This window comes from Chiloscyllium punctatum, chromosome 35 (assembly GCF_047496795.1).
Source record: "Chiloscyllium punctatum isolate Juve2018m chromosome 35, sChiPun1.3, whole genome shotgun sequence".
Taxonomy (NCBI): domain Eukaryota; kingdom Metazoa; phylum Chordata; class Chondrichthyes; order Orectolobiformes; family Hemiscylliidae; genus Chiloscyllium; species Chiloscyllium punctatum.
In genome coordinates, this window is record NC_092773.1 from 17815254 (window position 1) to 17835641 (window position 20388).

A 20388-nucleotide genomic window follows, 5' to 3' on the forward strand; every position below is an offset into this window, starting at 1 on the left:
AGAATGCAGCCATTCAAAAAAACAATCTCATATTCTGAAGGGCAATATTTCCCACCAATACTCGCATTCAATTTTTTTGGTACATGAACCTTGGAGGTCGATGTGTGGCATTGAAACCTCAAGTCAATGCATTGGAACAACTGCCTGACCATGCAGCTTAGAGGGCACATTGCTTCCCGCATCCTAAGAATTGATAAATAAATAACTCAACCAACATGTCTTGTTGCATCCCTTCACATTCAACATGTGCTAAGGGTCAAAGAAGCTTGCGTTCTAATTTCCCCAATCCCTCTTGCTCCACTGCTGCCCACCCCATTCTCACAACTTTCCACTCAGTCACAGGCACTGGTTCTATCACGATACATTACTCGAGGACTAGTGAACCAGAGCAAGTTCCTGAAGGACATTGTTGTGATTGTCCAGAGATTTCTACAGACAGCAGAAGTTGTGAGAGTGTGAAGGAGATCTGCAGCAAGAACTACAAATATCAGACACAGGAAGGGATGACAAAAGAGAAAAGATTAACAGTACAACGGACAGGAAGAACACTAGATCACCGTCGGGAACTTATAAAGCTATTGAAGCAATGATAAATCTTTCAAAATGGATAAGAATTGCCAATAACTTCTTTTGTGATCCTCAACCATCCCTCATCTAGAAGGCAACAGAAATGGAACTTGGCTCAAGTTTGCAAGCTCCAAGCCAACCTTTCAGTGCTCCTAATTCCCACTCCTGCTTCAGGAAGCAAGGACATTCTCTCAGTAGTTGTCCAGATGTCAGTTTGTCTCTGTTGGGAGCATAATTGTGTCTGAATCATCTCTTGTGAGTTTAAACACAACATCAGAAATTGAGTGTGATTCCCTGTTCTGATGGTGTATTGCAATCTCAGAGGCATTAACTGAGGCCCTGCTCCCTGTTTGGATCATTGGTCGTAATCCTGTGTCATGATGTGAAGAAAACATGAGATCTCCTGGGGCCTTGCTCATTTACCTTTCTTTTGTTCATTTATATTCCTTTTCATTCATTGCTGCCTGTTGTCCTTGACGGTTTAAAATAGCTGCTGGATTTATCTTTGTAACAATAGGGATTGAATGTCAAACCAGGAGAAAGTGAGGACTGCAGATGCTGGAGATCAGAGACAAGAGTGTAGTCCTGGAAAAGCACAGCAGGTCAGGCACACCCAAGGAGCAGGAGAATCGATGTTTCGGGCATAAGCCCTTCACTCTTAAATGTCAAACTACTCAAAATAGTTATGAAGCACTTTGAAATGCGCCCGCAATTTGTGCCCAAAAGAAGTCCCACGCATGTTTCCCTCAAATACCTGCTATAATGCTCACTGAGAGTTCACGTTCAAAAAGAATTCTTGGAACTGGAAAGATTCAAAACACCTGCTCACATTCCAATCTTGGATGTCTCCTGATTGCTGGCAACATGGCAAGATCTATTCACACCATGCTGCTGCATGTAAGGAGAGCTGCACCAAGACACTCATAGGTAAAATCCTGGTCTGGATCTTCTATGAAATGGCCTTTGCAAGGAAAGACAGTTGAGTCAATAGTTCAGGCTGCACCCAAGCAGATAAAGTAGGGGATGTTCATTCACCTCAGTGTTCCAGGCAAAAAACACAGCCACAGTCCCTAAATATGTGCTTATTCACTAGAGATTTAAAAAGGATAAACACCCTTTTACCTGTCAGAAATATATCTTCATTGATTCCTGCAGACCAAAACTGTAAAAAAAAATTCTGAAATTCACTCCTCAAAGTGGTGAAGGCAAGATGGGACTCATTTGGAAAGTTTTTCAAAATCATTGACACCGGACAAATTCTGACACTAACTTGGTGAGATAAAAACGCATCTGAGAAAAGGTTACTCGCAGATTTGTTTGAGTCCAATAAAGGTGGATGCAACTTACCAAATTCACTTGCACAGAGGTGATCCAGAATAATGTCTGTATTCATCTGATTGTCACATGGTGGACACACTTCTGATGCTGCTGGAAAGAAACAAACCAATGTTTTTGTCAATAAGAACAAATGGGGTGAGAAACAACAGGAACTCTTTAGTACACAGAGGCATTCATACAATAAAATCATCTGCATTTATATATCTCATTATAAGACATCCATTTTCCAATGTGATTAGGAGCGATATTTTTTGATAAAGGTAACAAACAATCAAAAAAAGCATGTTCAAAAACAAATGGTTCTACTTCACAGGGAGTCAGTTCTAAAGCAGTATAACATCCAGGAGATTTTCAATACAAACTGAAAGACGACATTTGTCATTATTAAGCAGAGCTCAAGTTGTCCTATTACTTGGAATTTTCTTTTACCTCATTCCAATTTCCTAAAGGACCCCACTCCCTGGAACTCTGAATGTAAGCACCTCACGAAATTTCTGGCTGTCCTTGGCAGCCAAGATGTCATGGGTCAGCCAGCTGTTTGAACACAAGGACTGCTCAGATCAGGGTGTTCTCTGCTCACCTGACTTGAACTTCTCAACAAGGATCACTGCCTAAACTTTGGGGAGGCATTAGTCTCCTGGTAATGTCGTTTGAGTAATAATTAATAAGCCTCAGGCTCATGTTCTGGAGAATGGGTTTGAATCCCACCAAGGCACATGGTGAATTTTGAACTTAACTAAAAACAATCAAGGGTAAAAAGCTCATCTAACAATATCCATGAAATCTCTGTTGCTTGTTGTAAAAAATCATTGAATTCACTGATCCCCTGTCAGAGGATGAAATCTAGCTTCCCTACCTCATCTGGTCCACATGTGATGCCAGACGCACAGCAATGTAGTTGACTGTTAAGTACCCTCTGGGAATGAAAACTGGGCATCAATCTTGGCACATCCAGCCATTCCACATTCCATGAACAAATTGAATCAAAACAGCCCAAAGGCAGTTATGGTGACTTTCCCTGCATCACTTATAAAGGAGAATAGTGAGCACATGTCGATGATGGGAGTGAGGATTCTCCTGGTGTTTATGTTTCAGGACAGTATGGTGATGCATTCATCCTGCAGTACAATGGAAAGGCTTGCACTTAGTGAGCATTGTTCATGACCCTGGGACATCTCAAAGTACTTGGCAGCCAGTAAGATACAATTGAAGAGTAATCACCATTGTAATGTTGGAGCCACAGAAACACAATGATTTTTGGGTCTTTGCATTTGTTGGAAATTCAATCTAGACAGTTTTAAGTCTTTATAACACTGTTTAAATCTGAGCCTTCCAGTTCATAAACATAGCTGAGATGCTAACCCACCACCTGAGAGTGTTTTAACCACCCATCCCTTGTCCTACCCAAGGAAAACCTGGAATTTTGGTCTGGAACCATTTTCCTGGCTCACATTCATTGTTTTTGCTTATTAACCCCTCTGTCTGCTTGGTCATATTAAATTGATCCTTTGAAAATTATCATGAAGAATTTTCCTCATCATACATAGGAGAAGGGCAAAGAAAGACAATCTAATTCTGGGGAAAATTGAAAACATTGAAAAAAGAAAGCCAAAGAGAGAATGTTTTTCATCAGTTGATAGAAATAACAAAATCGCCTAAGGGTAGCGTTGGTGGGGATGTGGGGAATTAAAAAAAATGTTGAAGCAAGTTTTGCTTTCTTCAGTGTGAAATTGTCCATGACAAGTAAAATAAACAGCAGCATGCAGTGAGAGGCTGGGTCTGCTGAATCAGCATGTGACATAAATAGCTCTGAGCAGTGTCTGTCAGAAGAACTGCAATCCTGCACTTCAGCACAATCCATCTTTCACTACACACCAGTTGATGGAGCCATTACAGAGCCTTGTATGAACCACCTGTGTATACAACTTGTCGTACCAGTCAAACAGAGTGGTTCCACTGAGTCTGATCCATGTCTGCATGCTGGGCTCTCAGCTTCACCCAGTTTGCCTGTCTGTTATTTGTAAGGTAATGCGGTTCAGTGGGTTAGCACTCTGAGTCAGAAGACTGATTGGATTCAAGTTGCAAAACATACAGAAAGCTGATACTCCAGACTGACACTGCTTTGCAGTAGTGCAGGAGAATTCCAGTGTTGAAGAAATGATTTTGCATTAATGTTAAACCAAGGCTCCATCTTCCTTTTGAAGCATAGCAGGTGAACTTTCCTGATGTCAAAGAACCATGGAATCTTAGAATTAATGGTGGCCACAAAAGGTGGCCATTATGTCTGCACAGGCTCCTGAAAGAGCTACCCAGCCAGTCCCACTCCCCAGCCCTATCTCCATTACCCTCTAACGTCATCACTTTCAAATGGACATCCAGTTCCCTTTTTAAATCTCCTATGGAATCTGCTTCCATCACTCTCCCTGGCAATGCATTCCAATCCTCGGCAAAAATGTAATCGCCAAACAACATCGCACTAAAAAGTTATCTGATCACGATCACATTGTTAATAGTGGAACCTTATTGATGCATGCTACCTGCTGTGTTTGCAACCTGACATTCATTTCAAAATGGCTTAATTTCTGCAAAGCACTTCAGTTAAATTGCTTTGAGCGTTCTGATTGTGATGGCAAGTGTGACTTAAATGCACATCTTTCTTTCTTCAGTGCACACCATAATGTTGGCTGAAAACCTGTGAGAGGTGTGCCACTCATTGACCAAAGCTCAGGTGACAAATGGGGCAAATCCTGGCAAAGATATTTATCCGCTATCAGGTTTGTGCTAGTCTTGAGGAAATTCCCTGTGGTTTTGTTTCTGTGGATGTTGTGCTCAAAGCAATTGACACAACGGGAAAGATGAACTTCTCTTTTGTGAGCAGTCAGCCCAGTTGCCAGTCCTCTCTCCAAACATCGTGCTTCAAACAATCTTGCACACATTCCATTTTGCTAGGTCTCAGAATCAGATTCCCACAAAGGCCTGATAGTGGCATGAGCTTTCACCCCTTTAGCATTAATCCAGCTCCTCATCTGCTATCATGAGTTCTGTCATTAACTTGTAATATGCAGAACTGCTAGAATAATAAGCCACAGCCCATTTTCAACGGAGGTGCAGGATCTCTGCTGCTTTGCCAGCTGAAGATTGCTGGGTTAACACTAATGTTTATCAGGAAGGCTTGTGTAAGACTTGTGGAAGACAGGCATAATCTAGACTTTATCTCTCAGAAATGCCTAAACCTTTCCAGAAGGAGCAGTTTCTATCATGTGCTATTATTGACTACTTCCATTGGTTAGGATGGTTTGCACCAGGGAAATACAAACCTCTGTTTTGCATGGTAAAATCACTGCAGAGTTTCAGAAGCACACTTGAAGTTTTTTTGCTGACAGTCCATGCCGTACGAAGGGCAAGCGGCACTGTCAGATGTGTCCTGTTACAGGCAAATACATGAAACCAAGGACCTGTTTGCATTCTCAAGAGGGTATTGTTATCTCATTGTGTTATTTTTTTAAAAAGGGGGAGAGTTGTGCCTGGTATCCTTGCAAGATTCAATCTCTTGAACAATACCGAAAATGTAAGATGTGGTCAGTTATTCATTGCTGTTTGTGGCAGCTTGCCATGCATAATGTAACATTTGTCCAGGATATCTGAAGCCAGGATAGTATGTCTTACTCATTGCCCTAGCAAGTTCAACCAGTTCCTGTGGTGGAGGGGTTTTTGAGTTGAATCACTAAGGGATGAAAGGCGGAAGTACTTTGTCATACAAAGTATGGGAAGTCTGAAATGCCACGTCTCTGAAAAGATTTTAGATAAAACTTGCCAAGTTAGAAGCAATTTTTTTTGTTTGATAAGGCCACTAACAATATGCCACATGTGATATCTTACTCTGCATATTGCTGCCACATTTGCTACTTAAGTGTGGTTTATTATCGAAGTCATTCGCCTGCTGACAGATTCTATAGGCTATACTGGTGACACGGAATGTACGATGAGGGTACATGTTAGTTTCTTTTACCTGCCTCTCTCTTGGGTCATAAATCTGCACCCATAAAAACCACAAGCCCTGCAGTGCAGTCTGGCTTTATAAAGGGATGGGTGCACCATCTGCCGGCCAGTGTACAGGAATGGGAGGAGGAGCAGTAAAATACAGGCTACAAAGTAGCTGATGATAAGCAAATATTGGCTGTGTTTGTATGTATATTGAAAGCAGCTTCACATTCTCTGAACCATTATTCTTGTACTTCAATTATTCTTCACAATTTACAAGATAACCTGAAACCCTGCAGTGCATTAAAGATGTGCTGCACACTTTTGCCAACATCACTGCAGTTTGTAAAGATGGATGCTGCAATTATAGATTGCAACCTTTAAGTTGTCTACATTACAACAGTGACCACAGACACTTCATTAGCTCAATCATGCTTTGCGATGTCATGAGATTACAAAAGATGTTGAACATATGCAACACTTTGAAGAAGTTTGACGGTTAATTTGAGATACAACACAAACATCTTCTAGAAACCATGAACTTATTGTCAAGCTTTCAACCAGCTAAGGCGTTCAAGTATCATTAATGTCCACAAACGTGTAGCTTTTGAATCCTGAAGGGTCTCTGGACCAAAATGTTAAGTCTGATTTCTCTCCACAGATGCTGCCACATCTGCTGAGATTGTCCAGCAATTTCTGTTTTTGTTTCAAATTTCCATTATCTGCAGTTCTTCCAGTTTTTATTTGTGCAGCTTTGGTGCTGGATAATCAATATCTGAAGCTACAGATCAGACTGGTCACTTGACGTCAACTCCCCAGTATCTACTATCTGACATATTCATTCACAGCTCAGATGGTGGCTTTGTTTCTATACAAGTGGTGGACTCTAGCATATGTCACTTTTGTTGGATGACATTCCACAGCTTATTAAGTGTCATCGAAATGAAACTGTTTTGTATGCTACAACAAACAGATGGTCACCGTTGGATTACGGCGATACACACTATGTCTGAAACAGTCCGTGACTGCTAATGTTTCCAAATGCACAATTCTCCATTTTTTCTCTCCCAATGCACCTATGAAGCTGTGGAGTGAGGCAAGGGAGGAAATAACAGGGGCACAGGCCATGATTTTCAATTCCTCTCTGACCACAGAAGAGATGCCAGAGGACTGGAGGACAACCAATGTGGTGCTGACATTTAGGAAGGCAGCAAAGAGAAGAGTAGAAAACTACAGGCCAGTCAGTCTAACTTCAGTGATGGGGAAACTCTTGGAAGCAATTCTGAGGGACAGAATTCATCTGCATGTAAAGAGAGAGGGATTAATCAGGAGCAGTCGCATGTTTTTGTTCAGGGGAGATTATGTTTTCCAACTTGATTGAATTTTTCAAAGAGGTAACCAGGTGTGTAGATGAAGGCAATGCAAACTTGGGTGTCCACAAGGCTTTTGATAAGGTCCCACATGGGAGACTAAGAGCAAAGGTAAGAGCCTAGGGGATCAAAGGAAATTTGGTGAAGTCGATCAGATTTGGTTGAGGCGGTTGGCAGGTATCAGAGGATTATGGTCAAAGTCTGTTTTTGTGACTGGCACCCTGTTTCCAGTGGGGTGCTACAGAAATTGGAGTTGTGGCCCTTGCTGTTTGTGGTATGTATAAATCATTTAGACTTGATTGTGGGAGGCCTGATCAGTAACTTTGTGAATGATGCAAAAATTGGTTGGGTGGTGGAACAATAAGGAGGATAGCCTTAATTTACTGGATATGGTCAGATGAGCTGATCAGTGGCAAATAAGATTCAATCTGGATAAATGAGAGGAGATGCACTTGGGCAGGACAAACAAGATATGATAGACATGACAAACAGTTGAACCCTGGGAAGCACGAAGGATCAGAGGGACTTTGCTGTTTGTGTACACTTGTCCTTTAGGTAGTAGAATACATGGATAAAGTAGCGAATAAGGCACATGGAAAACTGGCCTTTATAAGCTGAGGCATAGAGTTTAAGAGCATGCAGATTACATTGGAACTGTGTAAAATATTAGTTACGCCACAGCTAAACTATTGTTTGCAGTTCTAGAATCCACATTTTTTTGAGAATGATGGAAATGAAAAGGGTGGAGAGAAGATTTACCAGGATGTATCTGGTCTCAAGAGTTTTAATTATAAAGAAAGATTGGATATACAGTGGTTGTTTTCCTGAGAGCAGAGAACTGAGGGAGGACATGATTGTATTGTTTAAAATTATGAGGGACATCGCTAGCCTTGACAGGAAGGAACTTTTCCCCTTGAGATAGAAATCAAGGACCAGGGGCATGCATTTTAGATAAGGGACAGGAGGCTGAGAGAGGAAATGAAGCCTTTCACTCAAAGGCTAGTAGATGTTTGGAACTCATTGCCTGTATAAGTGTAGTAGGGGCAGAAAACCCTTGTAACATTTAAGAGGCATTTAGATGTGCATTTGCGATGCCAAGGTTTGCAAAGCAAGAAGACATGTGCTGGAAAATGAAATGAGCACAGTTAGTTGCTTGTTTTTGACCAGTTACAAACTTGATTGACCGAAGGGCCTTTTTCTGAGCTGCAGATCTCTATGACCTTTGAGTGAGGAAGATTGTAGGTCAAACAAAGGAATTAATTTTCAAGATAAAATCCTTGAGTTGAATCACTCTGCCTGCTACTCTGCTTCCTAAGTCCATTATGACAGGAACTGAAAACTTATTATTTCAGTAGCTGCTTCAGAGATGCTTCATATCACTCCTGAACAAGTTTGTTTGAACATTTCTGTGGATTCAGACAGGACAGAAGGAGGCCCTCTGACCGATTGTGCTCGGTCAATTTCTTCTCTTCATAGCCAGCTTGCAATGCTATAAAAGGCAACAGTCTGCTCACTGAATTGCATTAATGGCAGCTGTAGAACTTAGACAGAGTTTTTGCAACTTTAAGGTTCCTTTAAATGTATTATTTTCATTTCACCCAACTGGTCAGCATGACTTGATTCTGTGGAGGATTTCTGAAGCTCCATTGTTGCTTGAACCACAGCATAGGAGAAAGTGCGGACTGCAGATGCTGAGGATCAGAGTCGAGAGTATGATGCTGGAAAAGCACAGAAGGTCAGGCAGCATCTGAGGAGCAGGAGAATCAATGTTTTGGGCATAAGCCCTTTATCAGCCCTTCCTGATGTGCTTATGCCTGAAATGTTGATTCTCCTGCTTCTTGGATGCTGCCTGATCTGCTGTGCTTTTCCAGCACTACACTCTCGACTTAGAACTACAACATTTAAAAATTGTGTTTCTTCACTTTTTTTCAAGGCATCCTCAGCAGTTTGAAACATTCACCCTGGTTAGAAACTCTCAAGCCCACACATAGTTGACAGGTCTCTAGCTACCAGAAACTGTACGGGACTAGCCAGATAACTACAGTGACTGCAAGAGCAGGTGAGAAGCTAAGAATCTGTAGTGAGTAACTCACCTTCTGACTCCCAAAGCCCATCCACCATTGATAAGGCACAAGTCTGGAGTGCAATGGAATACTCCCTACTTGCCTGGCAGGTGCAACTCCAAAAACACTCAAGAAGCTCAACACCATCCAGGACAAAGCAACCTGCATGATGGGTACCCCATTATCACCTTCAGCTTTTACTCCCATCATCACTGATGCACAATTGCAGTAGTGTGTACCCACTGCAAATGCAGTGCAACCAGTCACCAAGGCTCCTGTGGCAGGACCTCCCAAAGCCATGACCTCTACAACCTATAACATGCAAGGGCAGCAGTTGCTTGCGAACATCAGCACTTGCAAGTTCCCCTCCAAGGCACACAACATCCTGATTTGGTGCAATATTGGTACTCCTTAGCTATCATTGGATCTGAATGCTGGAACTTGCATCCTGACAGCACAGTAAGTATACCTTCTCACCCTTGACTGTTACAGTCCAAGATTGCAGCTCACCACCTGCTTCTCCATTAAAATGTAGGATGGGCAACAAATGCTCATCAATTTATCAATGCTGCCCACATCCCATGAATACATTTTTTAAAATCCTGGAAACTGTTCAACAGCCCTCATCGTCCAACACTCCTCGCCTCCCCACTTGCCAAAATTACGTCCCCAATTTTGACTCTGATTTTGTATGATGACTGAGGCATTAAAATAGCATCACGTTGGGAAACAGTTTGTGAATTACTGATAAATGACTGCCAACCTTTTTAAATATTTAAGCAGCCCTTCTACCTCCTCCAGTTCCTTGACTGAATTCCATTAATCATGGCAGTGAGAGGCCAGAAATGATTGGGTTCAGGTTTGCAATTTCAAGAATGTTAACATCTGACTTAACCCAATTCATCTGTTTTGGGTGCTAAGATTCAGTAGGTAGTTTCCTATCTGAGTACACATTTCAATGTTTTATCATGAATGCTGATACATTTACTTCTCTGTTTGATGACCTGTCAGGTTTACCACCTCCGATGCTATGTCATTAAGGGTGTGATGCTTATTCCACACGTCATCCTACTTTAAGGCTTTCTAATTAGACCTTCAGTGAGCTGATGAGAAGCTGATAAACGTAAATTGACAAGAGTGATGCTCAGAGCTGATGTTAACATCACTCTTCAGACATGCGCTGTGAGGTTAAAAGTTCAGGAGAGAAGAAATTTGTGCAGTTTAACAGGAAAACAGCGTGTAAAAATAATTTGGTGTTTGTCAATTACACATTCTTCAATACTTGTGCACAAATAACACTCCTTGTCTAAGGGAATTACATTGTCTAAATCAGCAGTAGGATCTTGCAACTATTTTGAAGTAGATATGAAACATCATCAAAACTAATTTGGAATAGTTTATGCCAGAGCAGACAGCACAGAAACTTCACAGCCTCCATAACAACACAAGGAACTCAACTGGTGGGAAACAACTGGTGATAGAATCATCATCTTCCTCATCTATTCTGATAATATTTTTGTGAGGGCAAATGCAGTGAACTGTGTCTTGCAATGTTTTAACAAGAAGTCAATCGAGAAGGTGATGACTTCTGCTTGGGCTAAGCAACGTTCATTTATGCTGTGTCTCGAATACCATCAACAATGCAACAAGGATTTCTCTTCTTTGCCATCAGCTCAGATGGATTTATCCCCCAACAGTCTTTGCCTTATAATCTTTCTCCTAAAAGAAAGTGAGGACTGCAGATGCTAGAAAGCAGAGTCGAGAGTATGGTGCTGGAAAAGCACAGCAGATCAGGCAGCATCCAAGGAGCAGTAGAATCGACTTTTCAGGCACAAGCCCTTCGTCAGGACTTCATCAAGCCCATGATCAAGCCATTCCTGCTGAAGAGCTTATGCCCAAGACATTGATTTCCCTGCTCCTTGGATGCTGCCTGACCTGCTGTACTTTTCCAGCACCACACTTTCGACTTGTAATCTTTCTCCTTCCGTTTCCCTCACCCTGACCTCCTCTTTCATCATCTTTTGTCATAATCATTTTGTGACAGCAAATGTAGTGCACTGTGTCTTGCAATGTTTTAACAAGAAGCCAATTTGAATAATACGAATGACTGAATTCGTTCTGTACATCTCTATGATTCTGAGGTTTGAGATGATGCACCTAACTAGATACTCTCTGCCAATAGTGAATACAAGGGCATAGCAGCACTCTCTCTTGCATGCAACCACGTCATTGACCTAACCCAAACCCAACCACACCAGACTGACTTGTCAATGCTGGGACATTAAGAACAAGCGTAGATCATTCAGTCCCTGAGACTAGTTTGACCATTCATCCAGACCTGACTTGATTTGTTCCATTGTCTCAGCATTACTTCATATCCCAATAATCTTTCTTGTACAAAAATCTACCTCAGACTCGAAAGCTCCAACAGTCCCAGAATCCACATTCTTTCAAGGGACGTGTTCCAGGTTTCCACTATCTTGAAAACACCTTCCATACTTAGCTTGTATACTTATCATATTTTCATGTAGCCTTTCAATTACACTCTGTTTCCCTATTCCACAAATAAACAACCCTGAGTCAGGAAATTCAACTTTGAAAATAGACTCGAGGCAAGATTCTTAAGTTGAAGATCAGCTTGCCTTTTGCACTTTTTTTAACTTCCATTCACTCCAAGCTTCCACATCTCTGCAAATGTTTTTATTTCAAACCACACACTATCATTGAGAAGTGAGACTGTTTTCTATACAGTACCTTAAGGCAGGTCAGTTGATGAACAGAACATCCACTCATTGCACTTTGATTAAAACCAGAACCTTATTACTTTTGTGGTATGGCTGTAAGACTCTGCCTTCTCTACCAAAATTGAACATAATTATTCCCCCTTCCCCCAATGTACTTTATAGGTAATTTAGAAATCACAAAAAGGAATATGCAAAATATTCATTGCTGAGAAAGAAACACAAGGAAATCATAGATTGCAAATAGAACATAGAAAAATACAGCGCAGTACAGGCCCTTCTGCCCTCGATGTTGCGCCGACCAAAGCCTACCTAACCTACACTAGCCCAATAACCTCCATATGCTTATCCAATGCCCGCTTGAATGACCATAAAGAGGGAGAGTCCACCACTGATACTGGCAGTGAACTCACAACCCGCTGAGTAAAGAATCTACCCTAACATCTGTCATATACCAACCTCCCCTTAATTTAAAGCTGTGTCCCCTAGTAACAGCTGACTCCATATGCGGAAAAAATGTGTTATACAACTGTACATGTGTCTGTATATCCTTGTATAAGATTGATCTTTCTGTGTGCATATGTATGTTATCTACATTCATTGCTATGTTAGTGAATGGATATGTCTTTATAAGTACCTGTATACATTTTGCTAATGAATATACAAGTGTATATTCATCAGCATGTATGTGAACACATATTTATGCCTAATGCGTAAACTGTGCTGTGCTGGTCAAATCAAGAGTGACACATAAACAAATTAACAAGACTAGTAAGCAAAAGAAATACAATTCATTCTCCTTGACCCGTTTAAAACTTGCATTCACTGCCTGCAGACAGACAAACTTCAACTTCAACATTTTAAGGATTTTGAAATACAGATTCTTAGCCCAAAATTTATTGAGACTCCTCATTGATTTTTTCAAAAAAGCTTTTGTTGTAGCTGACCCTGTTTGTGACTTTGCACTGAACTGAACAAGTCTGCAAATGGAAGATGACAGTTCCTCCGTTGTCATATTTTTAACCATAATCAGTTTCTTGTTGGGAAACTGCTGCTGGTGTCCAGTGAAGGAGGGAGAACTCATTTAATGTTTCAAGCAGCTTGTACCAGGATTTAAGCCAACTGGATTGGCTCACATCATCTGGAAATAAGTAACAAATGTCAAATAATTGGATCATTGCCTTTGCCATTTCCCATAACCGCAACTTGGGATTTTACATGCCACTGACAGACTGAAACAGCCATTTCCATGGTATCAATTGAAAAACCTAATAGCTCAGTTGTCAATTGTTCAATTCATTGGGGAGCTATAACTTACAGATTAGGCATTTCAAGGTGTGCTCCATTTTCTATTCATTGTCTGATCTCAACTGGAATGGAGCTCCAGTTGGTCTCAGTACCTTGTGCAGTTGACAGCTCAAGAATTGAAACAAATTTCCCCTGTTCTCGCACCTCCGCACCTCCAAAGTGACGTGAGTAATAGAGATGTACAGCATGGAAGCAGACCCTTTGGTCCAACCCGTCCATGCCGACCAGATATCCCAATCCAATCTAGTCCCACCTGCCAGCACCCGGCCCATATTCCTCCATATCCTTCCTATTCATATACCCATCCAAATGCCTCTTAAATAATGCAATTGTCCCAGCCTCCACCACTTCCTCTGGCAGCGTATTCCATACACGTACCACCCTCTGTGTGAAAAAGTTGCCCCTTAAGTCTGTTTTATATCTTTGCCCTCTCACCCTAAACCTATGCCTTCTAGTTCTGGACTCCCCAGGGAAAAAACTTTGTCTAATTATCCTATCCATGCCCCTCATAATTTTGTAGACCTCTAGAAGGTCACCCCTCAGCCTCTGATACTCCAGGGAAAACAGCCCCAACCTGTTCAGCTTCTCCCTATAGCTCAAATCCTCCAATCCTGGCAACATCCTTGTAAATCTTTTCTGAACCCTTTCAAATTTCACAACATCTTTGAGATAGGAAGGAGACCAGAATTGCATGCAATATTCCAAGAATGGCCTAACCAATGTCCTGTACAGCTGCAACATGACCTCCCAGCTCCTGTACTCAACACTCTGACCAATACAAGAAAGCATGCCAAACGCCTTCTTCACGATCCTATCTACCTGCAACTCCACTTTCAAGGAGCTATGAACCTGCACTCCAAGGTCTCTTTGTTCAGCAACACTCTCTAGGACCTTACCATTAAGTGTATAAGTCCTGCTAAGATTTGCATTCCCAAAATGCAGCACCTCGCATTTATCTGAGTTAAACTCCATCTGCCACATCTCGGCCCATTGGCCCATCTAATTAAGATCCTGTTGTAATCTGAGGGAACCCTCTTTGCTGTCCACTACACCTCCAATTTTGGTGTCATCTGCAAACTTACTAACTGTACCTCTTGTGCTCGCATCCAAATCATTTATGTAAATGACAAAAAGTAGAGGACCCAGCACTGATCCTTGTGGCACTCCACTGGTCACAGGCCTCCAGACCGAAAAACAACCCTCCACCACCACTCTTTGTCTTCTACCTTTGAGCCAGCTCTGTATCCAGATGGCTAGTTCTCTCTTTATTCCATGAGATTTAACCTTGCTAACTAGTCTCCCATGGGGAACCTAATCAAACGCCTTACTGAAGTCCATATAGATCACATCTACTGCTCTGCCCTCATCAATCCTCTTTGTTACTTCTTCAAAAAACTCAATCAAGCTTGTGAGACATGATTTCCCATGCACAAAGCCATGTTGACTATCCCTAATCAGTCCTTGCCTTTCCAAATACATGTACATCCTGTCCCTCAGGATTCCCTCCAACAACTTGCCCACCACCAATGTCAGGCTCACTGGTCTATAGTTCCCTGGTTTGTCTTTACTACCCTTCTTAAAGAGTGGCACCACGTTAGCCAACCTTCAGTCTTCTGGCACCTCACCTGTGACTATCGATGATACAAATATCTCAGCAAGAGGCCCAGCAATCACTTCCCTAGCTTCCCACAGAGTTCCAGGGTACACCTGATGAGGTCCTGGAGATTTATCCACCTTTACCCATTTCAAGACATCTAGCACTTCCTGCTCTGTAATGAGGAAGAGCATGATGAGATTGAGAAGACCCCACGCTCAACTTCAGCATTGACCTGTGGAATTAGCTGAGCTCATAGTTAATGGGGCCAGGTGAATAATAGTGCCCAGTTTCCATGGAACTTTAACTCAGCATCCTTTGCTGGATATCATTTGCAAAGGAAAAAGTGAAAAGAAAACATCAACTCCAGACAAGTTTCTTCTTATGTAATGTAGGAGGGAATTTTAATGCAAAGAAAAACAGATAGGGTTTGTGTCAAAAAGGAGTTAACAAGGTTAAAAAAGCTTGACTCAACCCAAAAGTGCTGGCAACCCAAGATAACTAATCAGAATTGAGAGCTTGCTTTGAAAACTAATCTTTTGGATGTGAAGATACTAATCAGTATGTTTTGAAAAGTTTTATTTAAATTATATTCTTAGACTTGCCACAGAGTTGGGAGGTCATGTTGCGGCTATACAGAACATTTGTTAGGCCATTTTTGGAATATTGTGTGCAGTTCTGGCATCCTTTCTATTGGAAGGATGTTGTGAAACTTGAAAGGGTTCAGCAAAGATTTACAAGGATGTTGCCAGGGTTGGAGAATTTGAGCTAAAGGGAGAGGCTGAATAGGCTGGAGCTGTTTTCCCTGGAGCGTTGGAGGCCGAGGGGTGACCTTATAGAGGTTTATAAAATCATGAGGGGCATGGATAAGGTAAATAGACAAAGTCTTTCCCCTGGGATGGGGGAGTCCAGAACTAGAGGGTATAGGTATAGGGTGAGAAGGGACAGATATAAAAGGGATCTAAGGGGCAACTTTTTCACACAGAGGGTGGTCCGTGCATGGAATGAGCTGCCAGATGAAGTGGTGGAGGCTGGTACAATTGCAGCATTTAAAAGGCATTTGGATGGGTATATGAATAGGAAGGGTTTAGAGGGATATGAGCCAAGTGCTGGCAAATGGGACTAGATTGGATTGGGATATCTGGTCGGCATGGACGTGTTGATCAGAAGGGGCTGTTTCTGTGCTCTATCACTCTAAATTAGAAGTATTCCTCAAAATTAGGAATCATCAGCTTTCCAGCAGGCATTTTAGTTGTTTAACAACGAGATTGCTCGCAAGAAGGGAATTGACATTGTGATTTAAAATGCTTTATTTTAGCAATAAAGCCGCTTTGGTATCAATTCACCTTCACGATTGCATCAGGGTTATTTCTGAAAAATAATTGATGAAGAGGTCTCCTCAAACGCTACCTAAATGTTTTGGTTCCCAGCAATTTAGCATTCATTGATATGCAAATTCGTTGGAATAAAAGTTCATTCCAAAAAGCACTTTATGAAATGGGTGCAATTTTCGCCCACTTCACCCATTCCATTCAGCTCAGAAACTCCACCCTTTCATTTATGCCCACAAAAGTTTGTTCTGTGAAGCAAGCAACAATAAAGCCCCTGTTTAATTTACAGCTATCACTCCCATTCACGGACCCAAATTCTAATCTGTAAATAATTATTCATTCGTCTTTCATAACCCGGCCAAGATAAACATTCCGCTTGCAGACTGCTAAGCAGTTCAAGCTGTCACTTTGTGTGAAATATAAACAACATTCTTCTGACTGCATGACATCTTGTACCATCGCATTCTTCATCACCGTCGTCAATTTCAGTTACATGTCAGGGTTTCTACAAAACTGCAAAGAATATCTTTTGGTTCAGTATAAATGTTACATTTCGACTAGACCAAATTCGTAAGATCAAATTGAGTTTTTTTAAAACTTGACTCTAGACCGTGGCTTACTTTTCGCTTTATAACGTCGGCCACCTAAATTCCAGTTTTCCAACTGCACATTACAATAGAAATAAACTACAGTCGGTAACTTTGCTACGTCCAATTCGTGCTGTGAGCAGTTTTGCAACTCCTTTGATATTAGAAAGTGCCATGGTGCTTTGTAGAGGGCAATCGGACAGACTTTATGGGATGAGAACAGGTGGGCCAGCGTTTGGTAGAAAATGTAGGTTGTAAAGAGCATCTCAAAAATGGAGAGAAGGGGAGCGAGGCAGGGATTCCCAGGCTTAGGCAAATGAAGGCACGCCTGTCAAACGCAGAATCGCCTGCATAGATATTAGCAAGTCTCACAATGGGCATTTGGCTGGAGTGAATGCGATTGCCGTCCAGCCCGTCTCCTTGCAAGAAGCCAATGCCTTCAGCGGAGGGAAAACGGAGAAGGTTAGAAAATCTGAATTGAATACTAACTACTGAACAGCAATTATCCAACAGCATTTACTGAAAAGCCAAACAAAAATAAACATCCATTTTATTGGGTGTGTTCTTTTTTCAGGCTCAGATAAACTTTGTTGTGAGCTAAATAAAGGCCGATACAACAGTTGTCCCTAGAAGACGTATGGGTTTCCACACATCCTAATTTCCTGCACGTTTTGCAAAGTGCGCAGCAAAGCGGAAACGCCAGTGTTTCCACTGGCCAGCAGGGGCACTGATTGGAAAGCCAACAGCATTTCATTGTTCATTATTGTCAGGGGGAGGAGGCAGGACATTGGCATGAGAAACATATCAGCTATGGCTATGCTGACTCGATGGGCTGAACAGTCTAAGCCTCTTCCTATATCTTATGGTCTTCTGATCAAGTTCCACTGAATATTCAGCGGCAATCAAAGCCTTTTGTCCCGGAAGGCATAGACTTGGACTGAGAACTCGCATTGCCCACATGTCGCTGGGAAGACTAAGGAACATGCATTTTCCTGTCGACAGGAACAGCTGTCTTGACACTCTCAGTTCCAACTCCTCCTCTACCCAACCATTCATTCAATGAAAATCCGCTTAATTTCTCTCTAGTTAGAGTGAATATCGACTGCACTGTGCGCCTCCCCCCACCCACCACCCGTGAGAATGTCCCGGGGAAGGCGAAGGAGAGTCATCTTACCAAAGGCCGAAATCAATCAGTCCCTGATTAGTCTGGGGAAGCAGGATCGAGGGGCCGAACAGCCTACTCCTTTTCCTATTTGTTATGGTCTGAAATCTGCTAACTGAGCAAGGTATAAATATGACAACTTCAAACTTTGCTGTCTGCACGTGTTCATAAAATAAGCTCAAACCAACAACCAGAAACAACGACCCAATAAAAAAATGATTACACTGAGTAAATAGAAATTTGCTTCGACTTACGACCCTTATCATACAAATGCTAATGTCCCTTTAACAAATAAAATGATCGACAGCGTGCAAAATATTTTGACTATGACTTGGAGAAGTTCACAGACAGCATTGATATAATCACAGGTTTCAGGTTGTCCAAATATATTGCTCAAGATCTTATAGACATTGAAACCACTTATTAAGTCATTGCCAATACTAAGTCAGAGAGAATCTATTTCACGAAATGTCTCGCTTCCTGAAGGGGCCAGCGAAGAATGTTGGAGCTCAATTCCTGCTCCACCGCTGAAAGAAGTTGTGTCTCCAAACCAGAGAACTCTGCACAGTGACAATATTTGGAGGAAACTGCAGCGTTAAAGTTCTCCCCGAAAAAAAACTGTCAGACTGAGCGATGTTTAACAGCTCTGTGTCTGACCGACTTTGTCAGCGACCCATCAAAAACGGTGGTTGAAGCCATTCAGACTGACTTGAGCCCGAATAGTCTCACCCACAGCAGATTGACTGCAACAAACTCTCCGTCACCACCTCAACACACCCCCACCCACGCCTTCTAACTTTCATTTACCCCCCAGTGACAAACAAAAATGGACCAATCTGTTCTTTCTGATTGAGCCGTTCTTGTGTTCGCAGACATTGGCATCACAATTTAGCGCCGGTTCAAAGGATCGAGGAATAAGTGACGCTTTCCTATGGCTTTCCCTGCACCCATGAACATCTACCTAAACACAGCTCAAACAAGAATTGAGCTCAAGCAAGTTTCAGACAAAAGCCTGACCGGTCATTTGATGGAAAACCTGTCCGTGTCATTTCTCTGCTGTCAGTTATGTTATCTCCCTCTCCTGAAGTTTCTAAGTGTGTTACATTTTCACATTGGGCCGAGAGCAAATATTACCTTGCGGGCTGGTCGAAAGAGTGGCGTTCGGGTTGGGAAAGACGATGCACAGGTCATTGTCCAGTGGGAACTTGTCGCACTTTAACATGTCCGGCCAAGGGAAGCCAAAGAACTCCATAACAGGTGTGCAGGCGTCCCGCACTGCCGTGCAGAGTGAGCGGCACGGGTAGATGGGTCTGTCCAGGCAGATGGGAGCGTACAGTGAGCAGAGAAAGAGCTGGGTGTTGGGGTGACAGTTCTTGTTCAGCAGCGGCACCCAGCTGCTCGCCTGTTGCTGCACCTCCTCCATGGTCTCGTGGTCCAGCAAGTTGGGCAAGCTCATCTTGTGGTACCCGACGTTGTTGCAAAGTCTCAAGGCGAAAGGAATGTCCACGCAGTGCGGTGGCTTAATGTAAAAGCGGCTGTCCGCTTGCCAGCTGGATTCCTCTACTTCCATCGCAACACACCAGGCAAACAGCCCCATGCTGAGTGGCAGAAATACGGTATAAAACTTCCAGTAAGTCTTGCTTGAAATACCTCTCTGTCCCATTTTTCCTGTGGTTACTTTGTTGCTGCAAAGTCCTGTCTGGAGCTGGCAAGGTTACTTCCCTCCGGGTTGCACAGTTGGTCTTCAAGCTTCACTGTGATAATCAGCCTGAGCAGAAACCGGCAGCGCGGGGTTAGATTTTGTTCTGCCCTCTGCTTTAGAAACAGGAACGCCTCGAAGATATCAGTACCTGTCTCTGTTTTTTCATTATCCAGCCGAGCCGGGGTTTTCTCTGGCTCGCTCGCTAACTCAGTCCACCTTTCTTTCAGTCCACCGTGCACATAATGCGTTAAAGGGAGGGCTGATTTGTGAAACTGGCTCCACTGGTCTCAGCATCCAGCTTCTGAACAAGTTTGTTCTGCCGGGTATGTGCAGCTTTCAGTCTTCATCACAACCTCGCAAGACCAACCAATCAGCCTGTGACCATCCCCTATTACACTCCTCTGCAAGTGTCAGTCCCAGCCTTAATTTACCAATCAGCTTTTTGGAAAGGAAGTGACAGGCACACCGCCCCCCACCCCGCTCCGTCTCTCCACCTCCAGCCCCATCCCCCAACTTCCCCACCACTCAGCCAGATCCGAGCTCTCAGTTCATCCTTCCAAATTCCGATTGTTTCGGCGATCGAAACAGAAATATTTCTAAGAGTAATAAGATTTTTTTTTCTTATGAATTTTTCGAGTCCCCAG

At 42.5% G+C, this 20388-nt stretch overlaps 1 protein-coding gene across 2 annotated transcripts in view; it reads right to left on the reverse strand.

Moving 5' to 3' along the window:
• LOC140459713 (secreted frizzled-related protein 1-like) overlaps nucleotides 1–20122 on the reverse strand; it is a 113769-nt gene extending 93647 nt beyond the window's left edge. The window contains exons 1-2 of one of the 2 annotated variants that reach the window (XM_072554150.1): nucleotides 19177–20122; nucleotides 1915–1995 (exon numbers count right to left, since the gene is read on the reverse strand). In XM_072554150.1, coding sequence (XP_072410251.1) covers nucleotides 1915–1995; nucleotides 19177–19705 — 610 coding nt within the window. In that variant the 5' untranslated portion in view covers nucleotides 19706–20122. The remainder of the gene's footprint in view (nucleotides 1–1914; nucleotides 1996–19176) is intronic. The other variant, XM_072554151.1, reaches the window with a different exon arrangement.
• Between the last annotated feature and the right edge of the window lie 266 nt (nucleotides 20123–20388).